The 21,608-nt window shown below is 42.2% G+C and overlaps 1 protein-coding gene across 4 annotated transcripts in view; it reads left to right on the top strand.

Annotated features, from left to right (window-relative positions):
* The window catches only part of FOCAD (focadhesin), a 304,328-nt gene extending 289,325 nt beyond the window's left edge, over positions 1–15,003 (top strand). For 3 of the 4 annotated variants that reach the window (XM_032306228.1, XM_032306229.1, XM_032306230.1), the window contains 5 exons: positions 1,261–1,438; positions 3,181–3,278; positions 10,152–10,403; positions 12,567–12,642; positions 14,610–15,003. In XM_032306228.1, coding sequence (XP_032162119.1) covers positions 1,261–1,438; positions 3,181–3,278; positions 10,152–10,403; positions 12,567–12,642; positions 14,610–14,683 — 678 coding nt within the window. In that variant the 3' untranslated portion in view covers positions 14,684–15,003. Of the gene's footprint in view, positions 1–1,260; positions 1,439–3,180; positions 3,279–10,151; positions 10,404–12,566; positions 12,643–14,609 lie in introns of those variants that run through there. The other variant, XM_032306231.1, reaches the window with a different exon arrangement.
* Positions 15,004–21,608: the final 6,605 nt, after the last annotated feature.

Below are 21,608 nucleotides of genomic sequence, written 5' to 3'. Positions count from 1 at the left end.
CAACAGAACTCAACAAACCGTGTTTCCTTCAGGGTAGTTGGCACTATGTGGAGTCTGAGTCCCTATCAGTGAACTTCACATAGTCTGTTGTATTAAAATCCATTGGTCTGACTTCCGCTCTGGGTATGGTATCACAAAATCATTTGGAAAATACTGAATCACTGAGCTTTGAAAATCTTCCAAATGTTGATGCATTTCATTATACACTACCAAACAAACATCACATTTGTTAAAATCATCAGAAAAGTCTTTTATGTATTGGGAAACTGCCAACTCATAGTAGCAAATACAAATTTTTTCCGAAAGTCTAATTGTCACTTGAAAGCTCAGATTTTGTCACTGCTAACAAGTACTGTGAAGTATTTCCTTGAAGTGACAGTCTCACTTTCTTCTACTTAAAAAAAAAAAAAAAAAAAAAGTCCGTCAAATACTCAGTTTGAATAGCCATCATTGGTCCATCGGTGATCCTTCCAAGTAGATGTGTCCTGCAAAACATAGCTATTTCAGTTCACAGCCCAGACTTAGTGTTTTCCCTCGAAACAACCGTAATACTTAGCTAGGCACGAGAAGTCCCTTATGCATGCTTGCCATTTTATCATCCCTATTGTTAAAAAGATGTATACTCCAGGGTGAAGGTTTAATAAAACTAATAATTTTTATTGTTTATAAGGGTATTTTAGGTAAAAGTTATTTTAAACAAAAATTGCAAATGGCTGTGAAAAATGCAGTGACTTACTGTGACCTCAGTGCTGTTGTAAATATACTTTGACCTCACAGAGCCTCTAAAAGGGTCTTGGGGTCCCTCGGAGGTCTGTGCACTCCACTTTGCGAACTGCCAAATTAATCCATGTTAAGTGCTTAGAGTAGTGCCTGGCACACGAGTACTGCATTTTTCAGTCATCTTCATCATCATCATCATCATTATTTTGTACAAATACACAAATACGCACATTATTTTGTACAAATACGCAAATAATAATGATTATTTGCGTATTTGTACAAAATACCATCACCAATTAACCCCCAAATCACTGACAGTTTTTAGGAGAAAACAGGAGGTGACATTATAACGCTCTATCTGTACATTCATTTTAAAATACAGCACACAGGCAGGCAGGTCACGTGCTGCAGGAAATGAGTGGTTTTAGCATTTGGAATAATAATCAACTTTCAACTCACCCTTTCTGTTTTGCCCTTGCCCCGAGGTTTTATATGACTTCAGCTAATTTAATAGTAACCGAACAATTTGCTTTTTTGCAGAGCAGCCTAGAAAAAGCTGCCTTTGTCAGACTGTACTTGGTGTCTCAAGGACGATTCCCCTTGATGGGCTTGATGGAGATCCTCAGTGCGGCCGTCCAGCACCAGGAGAAAGACACTCTGGCGTGGATGGTACTGCAGAGCCTCTACCAGGCTCGAATCGCGAGCCACGCCAACACAGGTGAGGCCGGCCTGGGGAACCAGCAGGACCAGAAGGATCTGCCATCCCTTTTAACCTATAACTGTTTCCTCCACTAAGAAGGGAGTTTAGTGCTTCGTGACCCAGGAGAGCTCTTGTTACCCCAAAGGAAGAGCACCTTAAATGAAAAGACCAGTGAAAACTCAACGACCTCTACCCTGAGGATGGGAATGGGTTCTCTTGGTGATTTTTATTATTGTCTTTAGCTGTCCAGGCCCTCGAGTCCATAAACGAGTGGATCAGGTCGATTCTGCTTGCTTCCATTTCCCAACCAGGATGTCCATCGATTCTGCCTGATGTTTTCAGGAAAATGACTTTGAGGTGGTTACCTAACAAAAAGAGGAAAACAGCGACAACAAAATTAAATTGTTATTCTGTAGGAGAACTTCTCAGGGGTGAGGAGCTCTGCTAATGAATCATACGGTGGAACTTTTGTTTTTTTTATTTTTATTTTTTTAAAGATTTTATTTGAGAGATTACATAGGCAGAGAGGCAGGCAGAGAGAGAGAGGAGGAAGCAGACTCCCCGCTGAGCAGAGAGCCTGATGCGGGGCTCGATTCCAGGACCCTGGGATCGTGACCTGAGCCAAAGACAGAGGCTTTAACCCATTGAGTCACCCAGGGGTCCCCATATGGTGGAGTTTTTAGATCATCATAGACCTTTACTCTTGAATAATAATGAGCTCTTCCATTTCTCCTCCTGAGCCTTTGGTCACATTGCTTATGGCCTATAGTCAGGTCTGAACGGCACCTGCTTCAGTAGATCAGGTATGGTGAGGAACTCCTAGTGACTGCAGGCGGGTTAGTTACATTTCTGGATTTTCTGTATGTTCCTCAGTTCTTGATGAGGAAAACTGGCAGACATAATTGTAATACCCTTTTTGGGACTAGATAGGAAATTTTGATTTATTCTTCTCTTTGGCAATTGAGATGGTTGTCTCATCTCTGCATCAGTACCTGCTGATGAAAAATGAACCTGTGATGAAAAACTATTTTTTTTTTTTTCACTCTAAATCAAAAGTGTATTTATCAGGGAGAAGTCTACTAGGTACTTCCAAGGAAGCGTGAAGATAACATGAAGTAAACTGAAATAAATCTGATATTGTCTTTGGTTTTAACTAGTTGGCCTTCCAGTTTAGTTCCCATTTTCCTCTGACTCACTGAAATTTGACAGCCTTCCCAAGTAAGCTTTATTGTGCTGGGAACCCTCATTTTTAAAAAATAAAAACAGAAGAATCAGTATTTATGCCAACGTTTGTTCTCCAGTTACTATATAATAGCTGGTTTTTATTTTTCTTCTGATGTCTTTGGGTAGGTTTTCTCTTTGATTTTGGCATAAAATGGGAACATGTAAGTAAAGAAGACCATAAAAACAACTAACTAGCCAAGAGTCAACATTCTGGTAGCTGGCACACCAGATTTCTCCTAGTGTGTTTAACCTTAAGAGAGAGAAACTCCAACAAATGCATTTTATCATTAGCAGATGTGTACTTTTGAAAAATAAATTATTTTTTGAAAATAAAGGCAAAACTACAGTTATCTGATGTGAATAGTGCCAGAGAACTCCTACCAAATCCCAAGTCTCAGGTATGGCAAGAGGATTTGCTACTGTTTCATGGAATCCTCCTCAGCTGTTCTGCTTTCATCATGGTGGCTAGTACTGACCTATTGGACATTTCATAGGAAAACTGTGGTCTGGTAAGAAAATACCTCTTTTTGTTTCAGGTGTGTTGAAGAGAATGGAATGGCTCCTGGAGCTGATGGGTTATATCAGAAATGTTGCGTACCAGTCAACATCTGTTCAGAACGTGGCTCTTGATGAGGTACAGTCTAGAGGAGTCATTTGTGGCTCCCTTAAAATGTGGAACTTATGTTTGCTCTCCCAGAAGACAAAGAAGTTGCTGCTTGCCTTTGTTTTACCCCCTCCTTCCTTTTACTTTGGGTAAAGCTGCTGATAGATAATTCTCTGATGTCATAAGGAAATGGATGTGCTTGCCTGTCTCTTGGAGACACCCAGGGCTGCCCTTGGAAAAATATTTTCAGCAGAATAAGTTTCTTGAAAGGAGCACACACAGACACTAGCTGATGAGGGAACCCAGCGTTCTGTGTACTTGTGCTTGACCCCACAGAGAGGGAGGTACAGGGCTCTGGCCTTTGCACTGGCCCAGAGAATGTCTTCAAACGTTTGGTTTGAAGAGGTACCTGAAGTGTATGCAAATGATCTGTGTTTGCACAGTACTTATGTGCATGAGAGGGATAAAATGATCTTTGACCCCCAGAAGGTTAACTGCTGATAAGGGGTAAATTAAAATAGGAAAAGGTTAATAAATGAAGATAGAACGTTCCCACTCTTCTTATTTTCTTGACTTTGCTAACCACTGGGCATTTTTCAGTAGAATTTTTTCCGTAGGCATGTTTCACAGGTATCCTGTTTACTGTGTGAGTGAAATTTGTATAACCTGGGATGTCATATGAAGTTCTGACCAGCTTTTCTGAAGAGTTGCATATATTTTTGAAATTTTAATTGGTGAGATTATGACTTTTAAGAAATTAAGGAGTACTTTTAAACTTTTTTTTTTAACTAGCAGAATCTGTCTTCTTTTTCTTCTGATCTCCTAAGTTTTTGTTAATTTTCTGTTTTCTTACAAAAAATCTTTTGAAACTTAGAAAATACAGATAAGCAGAAAGAAGTATAATTTGAATCACAGTAATCCAACAACTCAGAGGGGCCCCTTGTTACCACCATTTTATAAGTGTGTAGTCTAAACTCTGAATGGATGGATCCTAGAAAGAGTATTTAAAATGCATGTGGAGTGCGCCTGGATGGCTCATTTGGTTGGGTGACTACTTTCCGTTCATGTCATGATCCTGGAGTCCCAGGATAGAGTCCCGCATTGGGCTCCCTCCTCAGCGGGGAGTCTGCTTCTCCCTCTGGCCCTTCCCCCCTCTTGCTCTCTCTCTCCCTCTCATTCTCTCCTTCAAATAAATAAAATCTTTTTAAAAAATGCATGTGGAAATATGTAGGCTGAGAAGATGGCAGCATAGGAAGACCCTAAGCTCACCTCATCCCACAGGTACAACTAGACGTCAGTGTGAATAACCCAGGAAATGACCCGAAGGCTGGCAGAACAAACTCCTCAACTAAATGTAGAGAAGATGCCACGTTGAAGAGAGTAGGAAGGGCGGAGATGTGCTGGGGAGCTAAATGGACCATGGGTGTGGAAAAGGGGAAGAAGAAGGCTATCGTACTGGGGAGTCCACAGGGGGAAGATGATCCCCATAATATTTGGCTTCGAAAACTAGAGGGGGTGAAGTTTAGTGACTTACTACAACCAGCAGGACTTAAGCCTGCAACTTTAAAAATCAGCAAGTTGGGTTCTGGGAGAGCCTGGCCACTGAGAGGAAGCTGAGTCCCTGCCTTTAAAGAGACAGCACAAGAAACAGCCTGTGGAGATACAACATAGGAGCAGTGAATTTTGGAACACTGAAAAAAATAAAAAGAAAAAAAGGGAAGTGGAAATGTCTGGGGCACAGGGAGGAAGAGGCTCATCTCAGAGCCTGTCCTGGAGGGGTAATGTTCACAGGGAGTGTCCTCCAGGAATAGAGATACTAATAGGTGTCATTTCCCTCTCCTGCCTCCCAGCATAAACACGTGGCCACCTGCAGCCACCTGTAGGAACCAGTTTAGTGCTCACATTTGCTACCTAACTTGCTTACACTACTCCCTGACTTCCCACTCCTCCCAAGCTCTGGGGATTTGCCCACTCCAGCTGGGCTTGCCTCAGTCCCAGTGCTGTGGATCCCCTCCCTGAGAAGACCTGCTCACATTTTGCAAACCATGCACTATGTGGGGCCTCGGCAGTGGTGGTGACAGCCAGTACCCTCTCATGGAAGATGGAAAAATGCCTTGTTAAGCTGTGTGCCCACCTGCCCACTCTTTGTGGATCCACATGGGCTGGCCCTATGGTGGTGGTAGGTCTCCTTTCACAGCAAACCCAAGTGCACCTTGGTAAAAATACATGCCCTACCCCTGTATGCTTTATGGATTGGCCCAGCCACTGTGGTCTCAGAGTTAGCGTCATGTCCCCTCTCCCTGGTGCACAAACCTGTGCGCTCCGCATACCTCCCTCCTGAGCACATGGCAGATCAGCCTCCTCCAATATGCTCTTGGCCAAAGCCCATTCAAACTGAAGCCACAAGCCACAAGAAAAGTGTGCTAGCAGCCTGGACAGGGACCAGCACCATGCCAAGGTAATTCCTGTCCTGGGGAGAGAGAAAGATAAGCACCACATTGGTCAGACTTTGGCCTCCACCATGGGTTGGGGACAGATAATTCGTCTGATCGTGGGCCCTGCCCACCAATGAAGGCTTCTCAGGGGACAACACAGGGAAGGTGCTCTGTGGTTTGGTGCTATTGCATCTCTGCCAAACACCTGGTCTGGCTCAACTCAAGCACAAGGCAGCACCAGCCTGGCCCACTAACAACATAGGAGACCTCCCTGAAGCGCCAGGTTCTGGTAAACAGGGGAAAGTGCCCTGAAGGGCACCACAGGCCCTCTTCATAAAGCCACTACTTTCAAGAGCAGGAGACATAGCTGACTTTCCTAAAACACAGAAACAGATGTAGAGAGTTAGACAAAATGAGGAGATAGGGATATGTCTCAGATGAAAGAACATGACAAAACCACAGTAAGGATCCTAAACACAATGAGATAAATAATATGCCTGATAGAGAGTTTAATGATTATAAACTTTTAAAAAGATTTTATTTATTTATTTGACAGAGAAATCACAAGTAGGCAGAGAGGCAGGCGGGGGTGGGGGGCAGGGCAGCAGCCTCCCTGCTGAGCAGAGAGCCCGATGCGGAGCTTAATCCCAGGACTCTGAGATCATGACCTGACCCAAAGGTAGAGACTTAACCCACTGAGCCACCCAGGTGTCACTAAAGTAATGATGATTATAAAGATACTCACTGGACTTGAGAAAAGAGGGGAGGACATCGGTGATACCCTTAACAAAGAGATAAAGAAGAATCAAAAACAGTGAAATACAAATGGAAAACAAATGAAATAAAAAATATACTATATGAAATAAATAGCAGATTATAGGAAGCAGAAGAATGAATCAGCAACCCAGAGGAGGATAGAGTAATGGAAAGTAATCAAGCTGAGCAGGAAAGAGAAAAGTGACAAAGAATGACACTATATAATCATAAAGCATACAATCCAACAAGAAGATATAACAATTGTAACTATACATCCAACGTGGGAGCACTCAGATACATAAAACAGTTAATAATAAACATAAAGGAAGTAATGGATAGTAATACAGTAATATTAGGGGACTTTAAGGTCACCCCACTCGACATCGATGGGCAGATCATCCAAATAGAAAATCAACAAGGAAACCAAGGCTTTGAATGACACACTGGGCCAGATGGATTCAAGAGACATATTCAGAACATTCTACCCTAAAATAGCAGAATACACATTCTTTTCAAGTGCACATGGAACATTCTCCAGGACAGATCTCAAAAGAAGGCCACAAAACAACTCTCAATAAATGCAAAAAAATTGAAGTCCTACCAGACTGATTACCAGCAATGAAATTGATATGTAAAAAACCTACAGCTAACATCATACTCAGTGGGGGAAAAACAGAACTTTTCTGCTAAGGTCAGAAACAAGACAAGGATGTCCACTCTTACCACTTTTATTCAACACAGTACTGGAAGTCCTAGCCACAGCAGTCAGACAAAAAGAAAGAAAAGGCATCCAAATTGGTAAGGAAGAAGTAAAAATCACCCTCTTTGCAGATGACATAATACTGTGTATAGAAAAGACTCTGCCAGAAAACTGCTGGAACTGATCTGTGAGTTCAGTAAGGTTGCAGGATACAAAATCAGTGTATAGAAGTCTGTTGCATTTCTATACACCAATAATGAAGCAACAGAAAGCTAAATTAAGAAACAATCCTGTTTGGGCGCCTGGGTGGCTCAGTGGGTTAAAGCCTCTGCCTTCGGCTCAGGTCATGATCCCAGGGTTCTGGGATCGAGTCCCACATCGGGCTCTCCACTCAGCGGGGAGCCTGCTTCCTCCTCTCTCTCTCTGCCTGCCTCTCTACCTAGTTGTGATCTCTGTCTGTCAAATAAATAAATAAAATCTTTAAAAAAAAGAAAGAAAGAAAGAAAGAAACAATCCTATTTGCAGTTGCACCAAAGATAATAAAATACCTAGAAATAAACTTAACCAAAGAGGTGAGAGACTTGTATGCAAAAAACTATAAAGCATTGATGAAAGACAATGAAGATGACACAGAGAAATGGAAAGATAGACCCTGCTCACAGACTTTAACAAATATTGTTAAAAGGTCCATACTATCCAAAGTAATATACAGATTTAATGCAATCCATATCATAATACCGACAGCAGTTTCTACAGAACTAGAACAAATAATCCTAAAATTTGTACGGAACCACAAAAGACCCTGCATAGCCAAAGCAGTCTTGAAAAGAAAAATAAAACTGGAGGCATCACAATTTCAGACTTCAAGTTATATTACAAAGCTGTAATTACAAAACAGTATGGTACTAACATGAAAATAGACACATAGATCAATGGAGCAGAATCGAAAGCCCAGAAATAAACTCACAATTATATGGTCAATTAATCTGCAGCAAAGGGGGCAAGAATATGCAATGGGAAAAAGACAGTCTCTTCAACAAATGGTGTTGGGAAAACTGGACAGCCACATGCAAAAGAATGAAAATGGTCCACTTTCTTACACCAAACACAAAAGTAAGCTTAAAAAACGGATTAAGGACCTAAATGTAAGACCGGAAACCATTAAAATCCTGGAAGAGAGCACCAGCAGTAATTTCTCTGATATCAGCCACAGCATCATCTTTCTAGATATATCTCCTAAGCCAAGGGAAACAAAAGCGAAAATAAACTATTGGGACTGTATCAAAATAAGAAGCGTCTGGACAGCAAAGGAAACAATCAACAAAACTAATGGACAACCTACTGAATGGGAGAACATATTTGCAAATGACATACCTGATAAAAGGTTGGTGTCCAAAATATATAAAGAACTTCTACAACTCAACACCAGAAACCCCCCAAACAATCCAACTAAAAAACGGGCAGAAAACATGAATCAGCATTTCTCCAAAGAAGACATACGGATGGCCAACAGACATATGAAAAGATTCTCAACATCCCTCTGCATCAGGGAAATGCAGACCAAACCCACAACGGGATATCACCTCACACCTGTGAGAATGGCTAAAATCAAAAACTCAAGAAAACGACAAACGTTGGTGAGGATGTGAAGAAAAAGGAACCCTTGCGCACTGTTGGTGGGAATGCAAACTGGTGTAGTTACTGTAAGGATAGTATGGAATATCCTCAAAAAATTAAGAATAGAAGTACTCTGTGATCCAGTAATCGCATCACTGGGTATTTACCCAAAGATTTACAAAAACACTAATTCAAAGGGGGTATATGCACTCCTGTGTTTATAGTAGCATTATCAACAATAGCCAAAATATGGAAGCAACACAGGTGTCCAGTGATAGGTGAATGAAAAAGAAGAGAACACACACACACACACACACACACACACACACACACTATGCAGCCATAAAAAAGAATGAAATCTTGCCGTTTTCAGCAACATGGATGGAACTAGAGAAGAAGTGCTAAGCAAAATAAGCCTGTCAGAAAAAGACAAATACCACATGATTTCACTCATTTGTGGAATTTAAGAAACAAAACAAAGTAGGGGGAAAGAGACAAACCAAACCAAAACAAAACAAAAAGCAGACTCTTGACTGTAGACAACAAACAGATGGTTACCAGAGTGGGGGTGGGGGATGGGTGAAATAGGTGAAGGGAATTAAGACGACACTTGAAGAGCAGCTGAGTAAGACATGGAATTGTTGAATCACTGTGTCCCACACCTGAACTAATGCCACACTGGAATTAAAATTTAAACAAATCCTTGGAATTATAGCTATAGGTCAGGAGCCAGACCCTGGTGAGTCTCTTTCAATTCATGGCAAAACATACTGAAAAAATTGTTTTAAAAAAATGCCTAATGATTTGTTGTGACTGACTCCCTTATTCCAAGAATGCTTGTTGGTAGTTTGTCTTCATGCTTACGTTTCAGCATTAATGGAATAAAAATCAAGTGTTCGCCTCCCAAATGTTTTGATTAGGTAATGAGAACAGAAAAAGAAAATACCTGGGGAGAGTCATTTGTTATTGTTCAAAAGTAGAATCAGACTGTACCTCTTTTTAAAAATCCATTTTGGCCACATAACAATAACTCTAAATATCCCTCTCCCTATCACTCCTAACAAATTCTTTAATCTCGTTGGAAACACCAGAATAGAGGAGGATCTGGATCTCAGTATGCATAGGAATGAAATAAGGTTTCTCCTGCATTATGGGAGTAATAATAATGAAACTGTTGTGACTTCTGTCTTACCAAAGAGGATCCCTAAAACCTTCTGGAGCCCTGAAATGTCTCTTCATTAGGCATGGAAATGGAGTTTCTGTTCAGTCCGGTTCCTTTCTGGGGTGAAGGGGAAGATAACGTTGCATCATCCCGAGAGGGGCTGTGTGTGTGAACATGTGTTACTCTGAATTGTTAAAACCTGTGACCTAACTTTGTTTCCATTTCCTTTGTAGGCTGTGGACTTCTTGTTGCTGCTCTTCGCAGCCGCAGTGGTGACATGGGCAGACCATGCGGCCCCGCTCCTTCTTGGCCTCAGTGCCAGCTGGTTGCCATGGCATCGGGAAAATGGCCCAGCTGGGTCAGCCTCAAGCTTCCTTGGCCGGAGTCCAGTGCACAGGGTCACTCTGCAGGAGGCCCTCACTCTCCTTCCCAGTAGCATGCCTCTCCTGCTGCAGAAAGAACCATGGAAGGAACAGACCCAGAAGGTGAGGTTGGCAGCCTCTTGCATGTCAGGGCAGGCCGCCTTCTTCTCTTGCGTGATTTCTGCTGTAGAATTGAGGTTGGAAGTTAAGTGAAACTGGAATCACCCCCACGGGCTCTCATCCTCAGCCCCGAATCGCAGCCAGATGCAGAGCCTCAGAGAATGAGGCTGACTGCTGGCCAAAAACAGCAATGACAACAGCAGCAACTTGCTTACAGCTGGAGGTGAGGCGGAAAGAAGAGCTTATACTTGCCCTGGGATCCTGAAGGCACATGTGTTCTTGATCCTGGGGGTGAAGGGATGAGTGAGGCTCCAAGTGCTCAGAATGTCACAGTGAGGACAGATAGGAAGGCAAGTTCAAAGCTGGAAGGTTGGGAATGATCCGTTATGCGCAGGGGTAAGTCAGGGAAATGGGCATTTGGAGCAGCCACATTCCCATAGCCCAGTTAGGGTTCCTCAAGCTCACTCGGTCCCTATAGCCACATTCCAGGGGCCCACCCTGCTCCCAGCCTGTGCTCGACGACATGGGGAAAGTGTAGAGGTCACCACCCTAGCCCTCCGGAAAATCCAGACTGTAGGAAGCACCTTTTTGGTTTTTAATGTTGCGTTTCCCCAGACAGCTAGCAGTTGCACAGAGCACATGGAAATACGCTTCCTCTGCTTCTCATTCCATGGCTCTGAGCAGCCTTTAAGACAGTTGATTGAAAGATTCTCTTTTGAATCCCATTTAATGAAAACTGGATTTTGATGAGGTTGAAAGCTTAATGCCAGCTTTTTGTAGCTTATTGTTAAAATCCGAACATTAGTCTTTAAAATATTTCTGAACTATGGACCCACAGGTTAGCCCTGTACAACTCCACTAAGCAACTCAATTAAAAGGCCTTTGCTTTCTTAAGCATTCATATTGTCCCAGGTTTTGTTTTTTCCGTCTCATTTTAAATCAAAATCGATTCAAATGCGTTATCCCCTTGTGTTTTTTTCTGGCCTGGGACACCGTGATCACCGTGGATGACAGTGCAGACGTCTATGTCTGTTAGGTGTGTGTAGTGCTTGATTTATTTACTTACCAGTAAGATATTATAAAACAAGATGGAGAAAAAAAGGTTTTAATTTAATCAAAACAGAGAATTAGGAATATTTTCTATCCGACTCTTTCTTGCAAGCCAGTCTCCACATCCCAAGTTAAAATACCAGTACCTATGACTAATGTATGTGTTTTTTAGTGAGTCAAGAGTGGACCATTCAGTCATTAATGAAATTACCCTCCATCTAATTCAAAACCAATTTTGGCTATACCCTGGGAGATCAGTCAAACTCCTGAGTAGTCTGAGTTTCTACCTCATTTGTAGGATTTATTTGCAGTTAACACACTCAGTTCTACCTAGTAAATTACTTTATGCCTTTCTCTTGCATTTTAACTTCTTGTTTCAACTCCATTTGAGCACAAATTGTTCTCAGCTACAGAATATCTGATTTTAGAAACGGGGGCTCATGCCTGATGTGTTTCCTTCTTTACCACCCACCCTGTGAGCCTGGGCCTAGATGCCTACAGTGTCAGGCAGCAGGAGGCAAGGAAGGCTCGCGAGGCTCTGAAGTCAGATGTACCCGGGCTGAAATCTGGATTCTGCCATTCACTGGGGGTGGCCTTGGGCACCTCTCTGTGCTCTCGGAGTGATGAGAGAGGAAGTTCATGGCACACCGGAAGCCCACTGGGCCCATGTCTGCCTCACTGTTAAAATCCACAGCAGGGGGGCGCCTGGGTGGCTCAGTGGGTTAAAGCCTCTGCCTTCGGCTCAGGTCATGATCCCAGGGTCCTGGGATCGAGCCCCATATCAGGCTCTCTGCTCGGCAGGGAGCCTGCTTCCCTTCCTCTCTCTCTGCCTGCCTCTCTGCCTGCTTGTGATCTCTGTCAAAATAAATAAATAAAAATCTTTTAAAAAATCCACAGCAGGCTCGGGGTATGTAGCTGAGAAAGGGGTTTTGACTTGGCTGGGTCGTAGGCTGAATGGGAGCTGTGTCCAGCTTCCCCGTTTCTTAGGCCTGGTCTTCCCGTCGCCAGTCTGCCAGCTCTGCACAGAGGTGCATGTATACCGACCCAAAGGCCCGATCGCTCTTGTACTGATAGTGCGACTGTCTACACTGACACTGCTCTTCTTTTTCACCCTAGTTCATTGACTGGCTCTTCAGCATCATGGAAAGCCCTAAAGAAGGCCTCTCAGCAAAATCCAGGGATCTTTTAAAAGGTATGACTTCCGTGCTGCCTGCCCAACAGAGGCGAAAGCCCCCGTGCTTGCCTTTTGTGGAAATAGCATTCTCGTGTGTATTGGCTCCTGAAAGGGTTCGTCTGAATTCAGGGTACGGAAGTAATCTGGAGCTGCCATTATGTGGCATTTTGAAGCAGAAAGTGGGTTTAAAAAGAGTTCCGTGCCTTTAAATTTAACTTTTATTTAAATAGCTTTTAAATGTTTTATTATGATGGCAAACTATCACTTTAATTTAAATTTAGAAAATTCAGGAAAGAGCAGAGAGGAATCCAGAGTCCCATTGCCCAGTGGCGATTTTGATAATTTTTTCCTAAGAAGTTTTTGCCCCTCCGCTTATGAGTGTTGTTCTAACATATTTATAAATCATTAAGCAACTGAAAAAACAGACATAGATACTTGAAGCACTGCCTTTTTTTTTTCTGCCTTTTTAATTTAAAAGTTATTTTTAACTATTCCTATATTGGCTTCTTTAATAGTATTTGTAACAGCTGCGTAGTATTTTGCCAAGGGAATTGGACATTTCTCATGCTTTCAGGTGTTTGGATAGTCTTTGTGCTTTTTATACTTCTCTATTGATTTGTTGAACTATGACTATAGGAACCACAAACATAGAATACCTTACTCTGAAAATTACGTACATTATTTTCCTCAAATCGGAGAAGTCTGTTGGGCGTTGGTTCTGTGGCCTGAGACTGCATGTACTGTCATCTGTGTCTTAGGGCTCAGAGGTCTGGTCCAACCAGTGGCTGTTGGTGAGATGACCCCCGGTATACTGTAAGATAATGCACTGGAAAGTCTCAGCTTGGGAGAATCACCTCCTGGCCTACACATGTGGTAATTTATCTGGCCAACCTGGAGTCTTAGGATGACCATATTTTACTCTAAGTATGGTATGATTTGTTGGTTGCCAAACAAGTAAGAATTCCCTAACCAGTTGGTTCTGATCCTTCTTCCTACCCCCCATATATTGAAGGGCATATGTAGGAAGTGGATTGTGATCAAGCACAGTGGCAGTGGTCTGACATACCTTTACTTGATCCGTCCCTGGAGACTTGCTACGATTTTCTTTTTTTGTTTGCCTCAGGAAGACTGAACTCATTCTTAATGGCCATACGTCTATAATACCATTGGTTGCTTCAAACATACAGTGTTTTAGGTCACGAAGATAGCAAACAACTTGATACTGATGAGGAGAATAGTTATTTGGGTCAAGGAAGTACACGTTCACTTGATTAGATAGTCAAGGGCTTATTAGAGTCACACACAAGAATTGTGTAACTGGCTTCCCTACATCTCCTCCCTATTTTAAATGACATTTCAATATATTTATATTAATATCCTAAAATAAGATCTATAATGAGTGACCTAGAGGAATTACACAGAGCTGGCCTACCTTAAATTGATCCCTGAGGGACCCGTGATGAATAAGAAAAGGTGCGGACTTGAAAGCACATAGTTGAATACAGATTAGCACAGTCATGCCCGCTCCACTGAGCCGCAAGGACCTACCTTCATTGCAGGATCAGTTTTTTATTTTTGTTTTTTACCTTTTAACCAACTCCTAATGGAAAAATCACATTCATGTAGAAAAAAATACACAGATTAAGTAGCTTTTTTTTACAAAGGGAACACACCTATGTAATCATCACCCAGATAAAGAAAAGTACCAGCATCCCAGAAGTCAGTTTTTGTTAAACTCTGCAGAATTTCCTATTAACTGGTTGCAGAATAATTTAACAACAAAGAAACCCTTTCCCCCAGATTTTATTAATCGTGTTCTACTATTCAAATTCTGCCTAAGGCTTGATGGGAGTTCTCAGTCTTTAAGATGAGCCAAGTAAGAAAAAGTCAAGTTCTGTTCTGACATGTTTTCCATCTAAATGACCTTTTCAAGTGCAGTTTCACCAAATGCAACAGTTCACTTTACTTTTTTTTTGTCCCCTTAGCCACCCTGCTGTCCTTGAGAGTTCTCCCAGAGTTTAAGAAGAAAGCTGTGTGGACCAGAGCCTATGGTTGGTGAAGTTTCGTGGGTAGCCAGCAGCCTCCTTAGCTGGGTGAGGAAAACCATAGAAATGGAAGAAGGTTTTCAGAATTCATGCCTGGGATCGCCGAGTCATGATGCAGAGGGTCAAGGGGCACGAAAAGGTGGACACAAAACTGACCCTTTGACAGGTACATGCCAAGAAAAGGGGGCATTGCTTCAATGCCCAGGCCAGCTGGGAACGAAACCAGAACTTGAATTTTCTTTTATTTGGCTGGAGTTCAACCTGAAGATTTTCTTTGTGAAAACTTGACTACATTATCTACTCCCCCTAAATTCTAGTAAAATAATCTTGTGAATTTCGTGCATGTTTCTTCTTTGTCTTAAAGCATGGGGAAGGTTTTGCTGGCAAAGTGAAACTATAGTGGTGACAGTGGCATCATGATTGATTTCCCGTGAAGTTTCTAGAGGACATTCTCTGACTCAGCGTTTTCTTACTTTTATGGATAAAGCACTGTCGTGGAACTGCTGTCCACATTTAAACAATAAGTATGCTATGTGTTGAACATTAGCCAAATCCGATTCATTAGGGGTGGCTGTAATTTGCTTATGCCTGGGCCTCTTGAAAGCAATTGAAAGTTCCCCAATTCAAAATAGCTCCAACCAAGGAAAAGAATATTGGGCCATAAGCCAAAAAGTTCAAGAGTAGATCTGAACAGGTCAGGCAGCTGCATCCAGTGAGTCAGTGCCATTAGGGGCATAGACAGGATCACTCCTCGTAGTTGGTAGGATGGCGACCAGCCACCTCCGAGGGAAGGAGTGGCGTCTTTGCTTATGGGTATGGCAGAAGCAACCTGGAGAGGACTCCGGTCCAGCATGGATGTGTGAGAGTCCCTGCACAACTATGTGGGCCTTGGGAGTTGGGATAATCTAATTGACCGGTCCTCGGTCCTACCTGAACTGGTTTTCCTCCAGAAGGAAGATGATGGAAAGCTGGGCGGATACCTCCTTAAAAGAACAATGTGTTTTATTTTAAGCACACATCTCTGTCTCAAGCAGGGTGACTGCTGGCCTAATGACAAGTAAATGAAGTCTGTGACGGTGTCCTCGGGGATAGCAGTTTACTCAAAGGTGGAGCATCAGCCAGCGTTCGATCTGTTTGCTGCTTGTTTTTCCTTCTCGCAGGCATTCATCGGGGCGGGCTTTAAAAACCAGGCATAGGAACGTACTGCCAGGGCTCTGTGTATATATAGGGTCTCTGGGTTGTGCCACTGGAATAATATACCTTTGTGTCTTCCAGGCCATAGCGGTGCCTAGTCCTTAAAAGCACCGTAGAACCTTCAGTATTATTCCCGTGTGACACATACATTCATGTTGTCACTAAGTGAACCCGCTGGTGACTTAGGTTAAAAATAGCTCTCCTCGATTTATTTTCCAAATATATGGATTTATGATTCCAGGTTTCAGATATTTGTGGTTCACTGTGTAATGCACACTCCGTTTTTTCTTTTGCTGAACTTCAATACGACACCGAGATGCTCACAGGAAAGGGAAGGGAGGGTGAGCTCTCAGGGAGTCACCTGCAGGGCCAACATTTCATTTTTATTACCTCCTCAGAGGCCGGGCTAGAGGGAAATGAATTTGAGGGAAGCAGCCGAACATGTTCTGGGAGCAGCCAGCTTCTCGTTCCTTCCCACTGCATGTGCTTTGTTTTACTTCCCACCAAACAGTGATTGAAATTCATCTCACATTTATCGTTAGGTGCCAGACGGTAAGTTCACCAGAACTTTCACTTGTATTATCTTACTTCACTCCTACAACAAGACTGCGAAGAAGCATTTCTATTTTAAAGTGGAGAAAATACATCTAATAAGAGGCAGAGCTACATAGAATGCCAAAGCCTTAAAGCCCCAGGTCCACTGCCCTTTTTGCTGTATCCGGGCATTTAGTGCCCATTTTCAGATGAAAACTCCTATTAAGGAGGAAGCCTCACGCATGCGTCACATAGGTTGCTGTCATCAGACAAAAGAAAGAACCCTGAAGCACAGGGAATAGAGTCAATAATATTGAAATAATGGCTGTAACGGATGGTGGCTACACTTAACCATGGTGTCCATTGCGTAATGTATAGGATTGTCAAACGCCTGTATTGACCCCCTGAAAGTAATAGAATGTCGTATGTCAACTACGAAACCCCAAATCAGAAAAGGACACTGCCTCATGTTGATAAGCTGCTGGAACTGGGAAGCTGAGGAGTTGTAGTATTAAGGAACACGTCTTTGCCAGTTGAAGGACTTAAATCCCTGGGCCAGCAGACATGTGTGGTAGAGAAGAGCAGCAAAGGGGAAGTGGGCACTGAGGAGCCTGTCTGCGCTTCCGCCCTGGGTCCGTGGGCAGAGCTTGCCAGTGCTGGAGGAAGGGATGAGGGATCAGGCCCCGCTTCTAAACCCAGCCTGCCTTTTTCTCCTCAGCCTGGTTTCTTCTCATTCAAACTTTGTCCCTGCTCCTGCGCTTGACAAGAAAACAGAAGAGTACAAAATGGAGGAAATAAAATCTATCTGTATCCCTTCTTCCCTACCTACCAACCCCCCCACCCTCCTGTTTTTGTTTTTGGGGATCTTGAGCTTGAGATTTGTAGGATTTTCCTCTTCGTGGTCATGTCTGAAGAGTCAAAAATACAAGGTGCTAGGGGTGCCTGGTGGCTCAGTTGGTTAAGAGACTGACTCTGGATTTTGACTCAGGTCATGATCTCAGGGTCATGAGATCAAACTCCAAGCAGGGCTCCACACAGGGCTTTCAGCTACTTGAGATTTTTTTTTCCTTCTCCCTCTGTCCCTCTCCTGCTCGCTCGAACTCTCTCTCTTAAAAAAAAAAAAAAATTAAATTTCAAAACCTGAAGTTTCTAAAATCTAAAATCTGGAATAATAACACTCTTTCTCTGGTTCCCTGTATGACTTCAGGTCAGAATTAAGTTATTTCCTCAGAAGTCTCTGCCTTTTTAGAACAGATGTTCCAAACTATGTATGGAAACACTTCCTTTTCCCAAGTCATCTTTCATTGGTTTTTGAAATCACAAGTTGCCAAGACAAAGAGCATGCTGGGATATACTAACAAATGAACATGTGGGGTTAAAGCCTTATTATGTGTCTCAGAACACTCTGACTCTTGATTTGCAAAGTGTGCATTTGGAGCAGATGTTGGGTTGGGATCCGTGCAAGGGCCTAAAATTATCTTTGTGTTTTGTCATGTAATGACTCCATGGTAACTAACTACAAGGCTGCTAATGACCTTTTTTGAAGGTAACTGTCAGAAGTTCACTGGAAATGATTTTAACCAAAGATAGTGATATTGTAATTATACAAGGAGTAAGACTTTGTTAAGGACGTGACTACTATCTCAGAATAACTTAGTCATTTTGAAAATAAGCAGTTTTAAACTTTTCGTAAACATTTTCATAAATTGCTGTTTTCGAAGGGAGATCAGATCTTGGGCTTAGGAGGATGGGGCCTTCACTAAAGCCAGAGCTGGAGGCGAGGCCTCTGGGTGAGTCTGAGTGAGATGCCCCAACACGCCTGTTCCCAGTGGCAGGCATTTTGGATGAAACCAGGGGACCGAATGTGGCCAGAACAATTCTCATCCATCCTACCATCGCAGAAAAACATCTCATGCTGTCATCTTTATGTATAAATGTGTATCATCATCACTCTGGTCCTAGATGATGTAATATGCTTTTATATTTCCTGGAAGGAAATGCTTTATATTGATGCTAAACTCTTGAGCCTCATTTTTAAAAAATGTATGATATATATAGTAATTATGAAGTTGTGAGTGTGCATGGAATGTGTTAATCTTCATAAACAGTATGGAATTCTTTAAAATTGCCACTTAGATCGTCTGGTTCTTGTCAAACAGAAGGAACTTGTGAAATAATTTCTGGCTAAATTATTGGATGTGAAACCAAGTAAAAATGACAGGGATGACACCCTGACTTTGGTTTTGTTTCTTGGATACAAAGAATAAGTTAACTCACAAGGATAAAAGAGAAAGGATACAGGATACAGAAATATGGTTTATAAATTCTAAAATGTAATAGAAATGTTATCACCTTTGTATGTTTCACTGAAAATAGTTCTAACGCTTGGCGATCTGTATGTTAGGACTTGGGAAGATAATGGAAATTTAACCAGTTCTTAAAACATTCTAAAAGCAAGTAGCACATTAGGAAAGGATACTTAGAGAAGCTAAAAAACAAAACAAGACAAAAAAGTCCTTTTGTGTCTTATAAATATGAACTGCCCTTTGAGAGTTATGAAATACAATGGAGATATCACCTAGTCAATCTGATATATTTTTTAAATGTTTTATTTATTTATTTATTTGACAGAGATCACAAGTAGGCAGAGAGGCAGACAGAGAGAGAAGGGAGGAAGCAGGCTCCCCACTGAGCAGAGAGCCCGACGTGGGGCTCGATCCCAGAACCCTGGGATCATGACTTGAGCGGAAGGCAGAGGCCCAACCAACTGAGCCACCCAGGCACCACTATCTGATAGATTTCTTAAAACAGGACTTTTTCTGGAGGTACTGGTAGTAATCTATAAAGTCAGAGCTGCACAATTACGAGTGTGTACCATGTGCCCAGAGTGAACAAGGCATGATATTCCTGTCCTCACGGAATTTATATTCAGAAAATATAAATTAGTAAACCATCAGATAATTTTATTTTTTTTATTTTTTTTATTTTTAAAGATTTTATTTATTTATTTGACAGAGAGATCACAAGTCGGCGGAGAGTCAGGCAGAGAGAGAGAGAGAGAGAAGCAGGCTCCCACTGAGCAAAGAGCCCGATGCGGGGCTCGATCCCAGGACACTGAGATCATGACCTGAGCCGAAGGCAGCGGCTTAATCCACTGAGCCACCCAGGCGCCCCCATCAGATAATTTTAATGCATCCAGGAAACGTGTTACAAATTTCCTGCTTCTGTGTAGCTATTTATCATTTAGAGAGTTTTAGTTTACCGCACTGCATTTATTCTTTACAATAGCGTGGGGACAGTGAAGAGCTCATTCATTTAGTAAACATTGGAGCTGGATTTCATATCAAACCCACTGCTCTTACTTCCACCCAGGCCCACGTTCTCACTCACAGGACCCCGTGGCTCAGCGGAGTACCACAAAGTAAGTACGCAGTGGACGCCTACGTTTATTTGGTGAATTAAGGCAAGTTCTCACTAGTTGATTTGCAATATGGAATTGATGGTTACCTTTACTTGAGGTTTTAAACTCTAGCTACCCTTAGCAAAGATAAATCCCTCTTTAACATCTTTAAAAACCAAACATAAATGCCATCATCTCAGTTCTGAAAACAGAGAAAACTTACACTGTAGTATGTAGGAGGGGCATTTGAGGAGCCTGACAACATGTAGGTTCCTGGGTCCCAGTGGAGCCCAAGAGTCTGGGTCCTAGGTGGCACCCTGTCCTAGGACTGCTGCTCCCTGGAATATACTTGGCAAGAGCGCCATATGGAAAGGTAACGTAGCAATTAGACCTGGAAGTAGAAAGTAAAAATTAACAAGGGGGCAAAAATGTTTACAAAGGAAAAATAAGCCAATGAGAGGAAGATGGGGGGGAAAGGAGAAATCATTTGTAGCATATTTTCATTTTAAATCATTGATACTTTAGCACAATAAAATGTAACTGCATTTTAAATCATTGATACTTTAGCACAATAAAATGTAACTGTTTTCTTTGTACATCAATAAATGTAAGATTCTCTGTGGAAATATTTCGGATACTGATGTTACAGCTACATTATCTCTTGAAAGAAACACAAAGTCTTATAGGTGACAACTTGCTCAAGGTAAGCAGAATAAGGTATCCTGAAACAAAATGGTTTTTGTTGGGGGCGGGGGAGGGGGCTTCAGTTGCGATGTGGTACATTCTTTGGTTAACAAGTGTGTTTGCAGGAAGCCTAGTCAAGTTTGGTAATTTTGTGCCTTCAGTGCATCAGTCGTCCCACAAGGTGTTTCTTGAACAAAGGTAGACACTTAGGCAGCAACTAAGAATCAACTCATTCTAACGTTAATCTGTTTACTGAACAAAAACACAAGACCAGGATAACTGTGTGATTCTTTTTGTTTTTTTTTTAAAAAGATTTTATTTACTTATTTGACACAGAGAGAGAGAGATCCCAAGTAGGCAGAGAGGCAGGCAGAGAGAGAGAGGGGGAAGCAGGCTCCCTGCTGAGCAGAGAGCCCGATGTGGGGCTCGATCCCAGGACCCTGGAATCATGACCTGAGCCCAAGGCAGAGGCTTTAACCCACTGAGCCACCCAGGTGCCCCAACTGTGTGATTCTTGAAGAGCATACTGGAGGGAAAGAAAACACATTAATATTGAATGGATACTTCTGGCAGAAGTGTAACTGCTTTTCATTCAACTATTTTGGTAACATAAAAGCCCAGGGACTTTGACTACAGTGTCTGTGTGTTGTATTTTTTAGGCAGAGTAGGCTGAGTAAGGAAATTCTTCAAAGTAGTTTTCATTCAGAGCAGTTTTACCCCCCACTACCCTACCCTTTTAAGTCCCAGAGGCACTGCTGATGTTGATACTACACCTTAGCTTGGGTTACTAGGAACTTGAGGCAATGGAACTTGGCATTGAAAGGTCCCAAGAAAGTTGGTTTTGTTTGTTTGTTTGTTTGTTTTATAGAGAGGGAGAGAGAAAAGGGCTTGGGGAAGGAGAAAGAATCTTAAGTAGCTCCACACCCAGCACAGGACCCAATCTCACGATCCTGAGCTGAAATCAAGTCAGACATTTAACCGTCCAAGCCATCGAGGTGCCCTAAGAAAGATCATTTTAAAAGTTATGTGTTATGCTTCTACAATATCTAACAGTTTGCTATTTCATCTATATTAATTATATTTGAGAAACCAAGCCTTTGACAATACTGAACAAAATGAAATAGAGA

The sequence above is a fragment of the Mustela erminea genome, chromosome 12 (genome assembly GCF_009829155.1).
Source record: "Mustela erminea isolate mMusErm1 chromosome 12, mMusErm1.Pri, whole genome shotgun sequence".
Lineage (NCBI taxonomy): Eukaryota > Metazoa > Chordata > Mammalia > Carnivora > Mustelidae > Mustela > Mustela erminea.
Note: the sequence above shows the minus strand (reverse complement) of the source record. Positions and strands in the feature narration are given on the sequence as shown.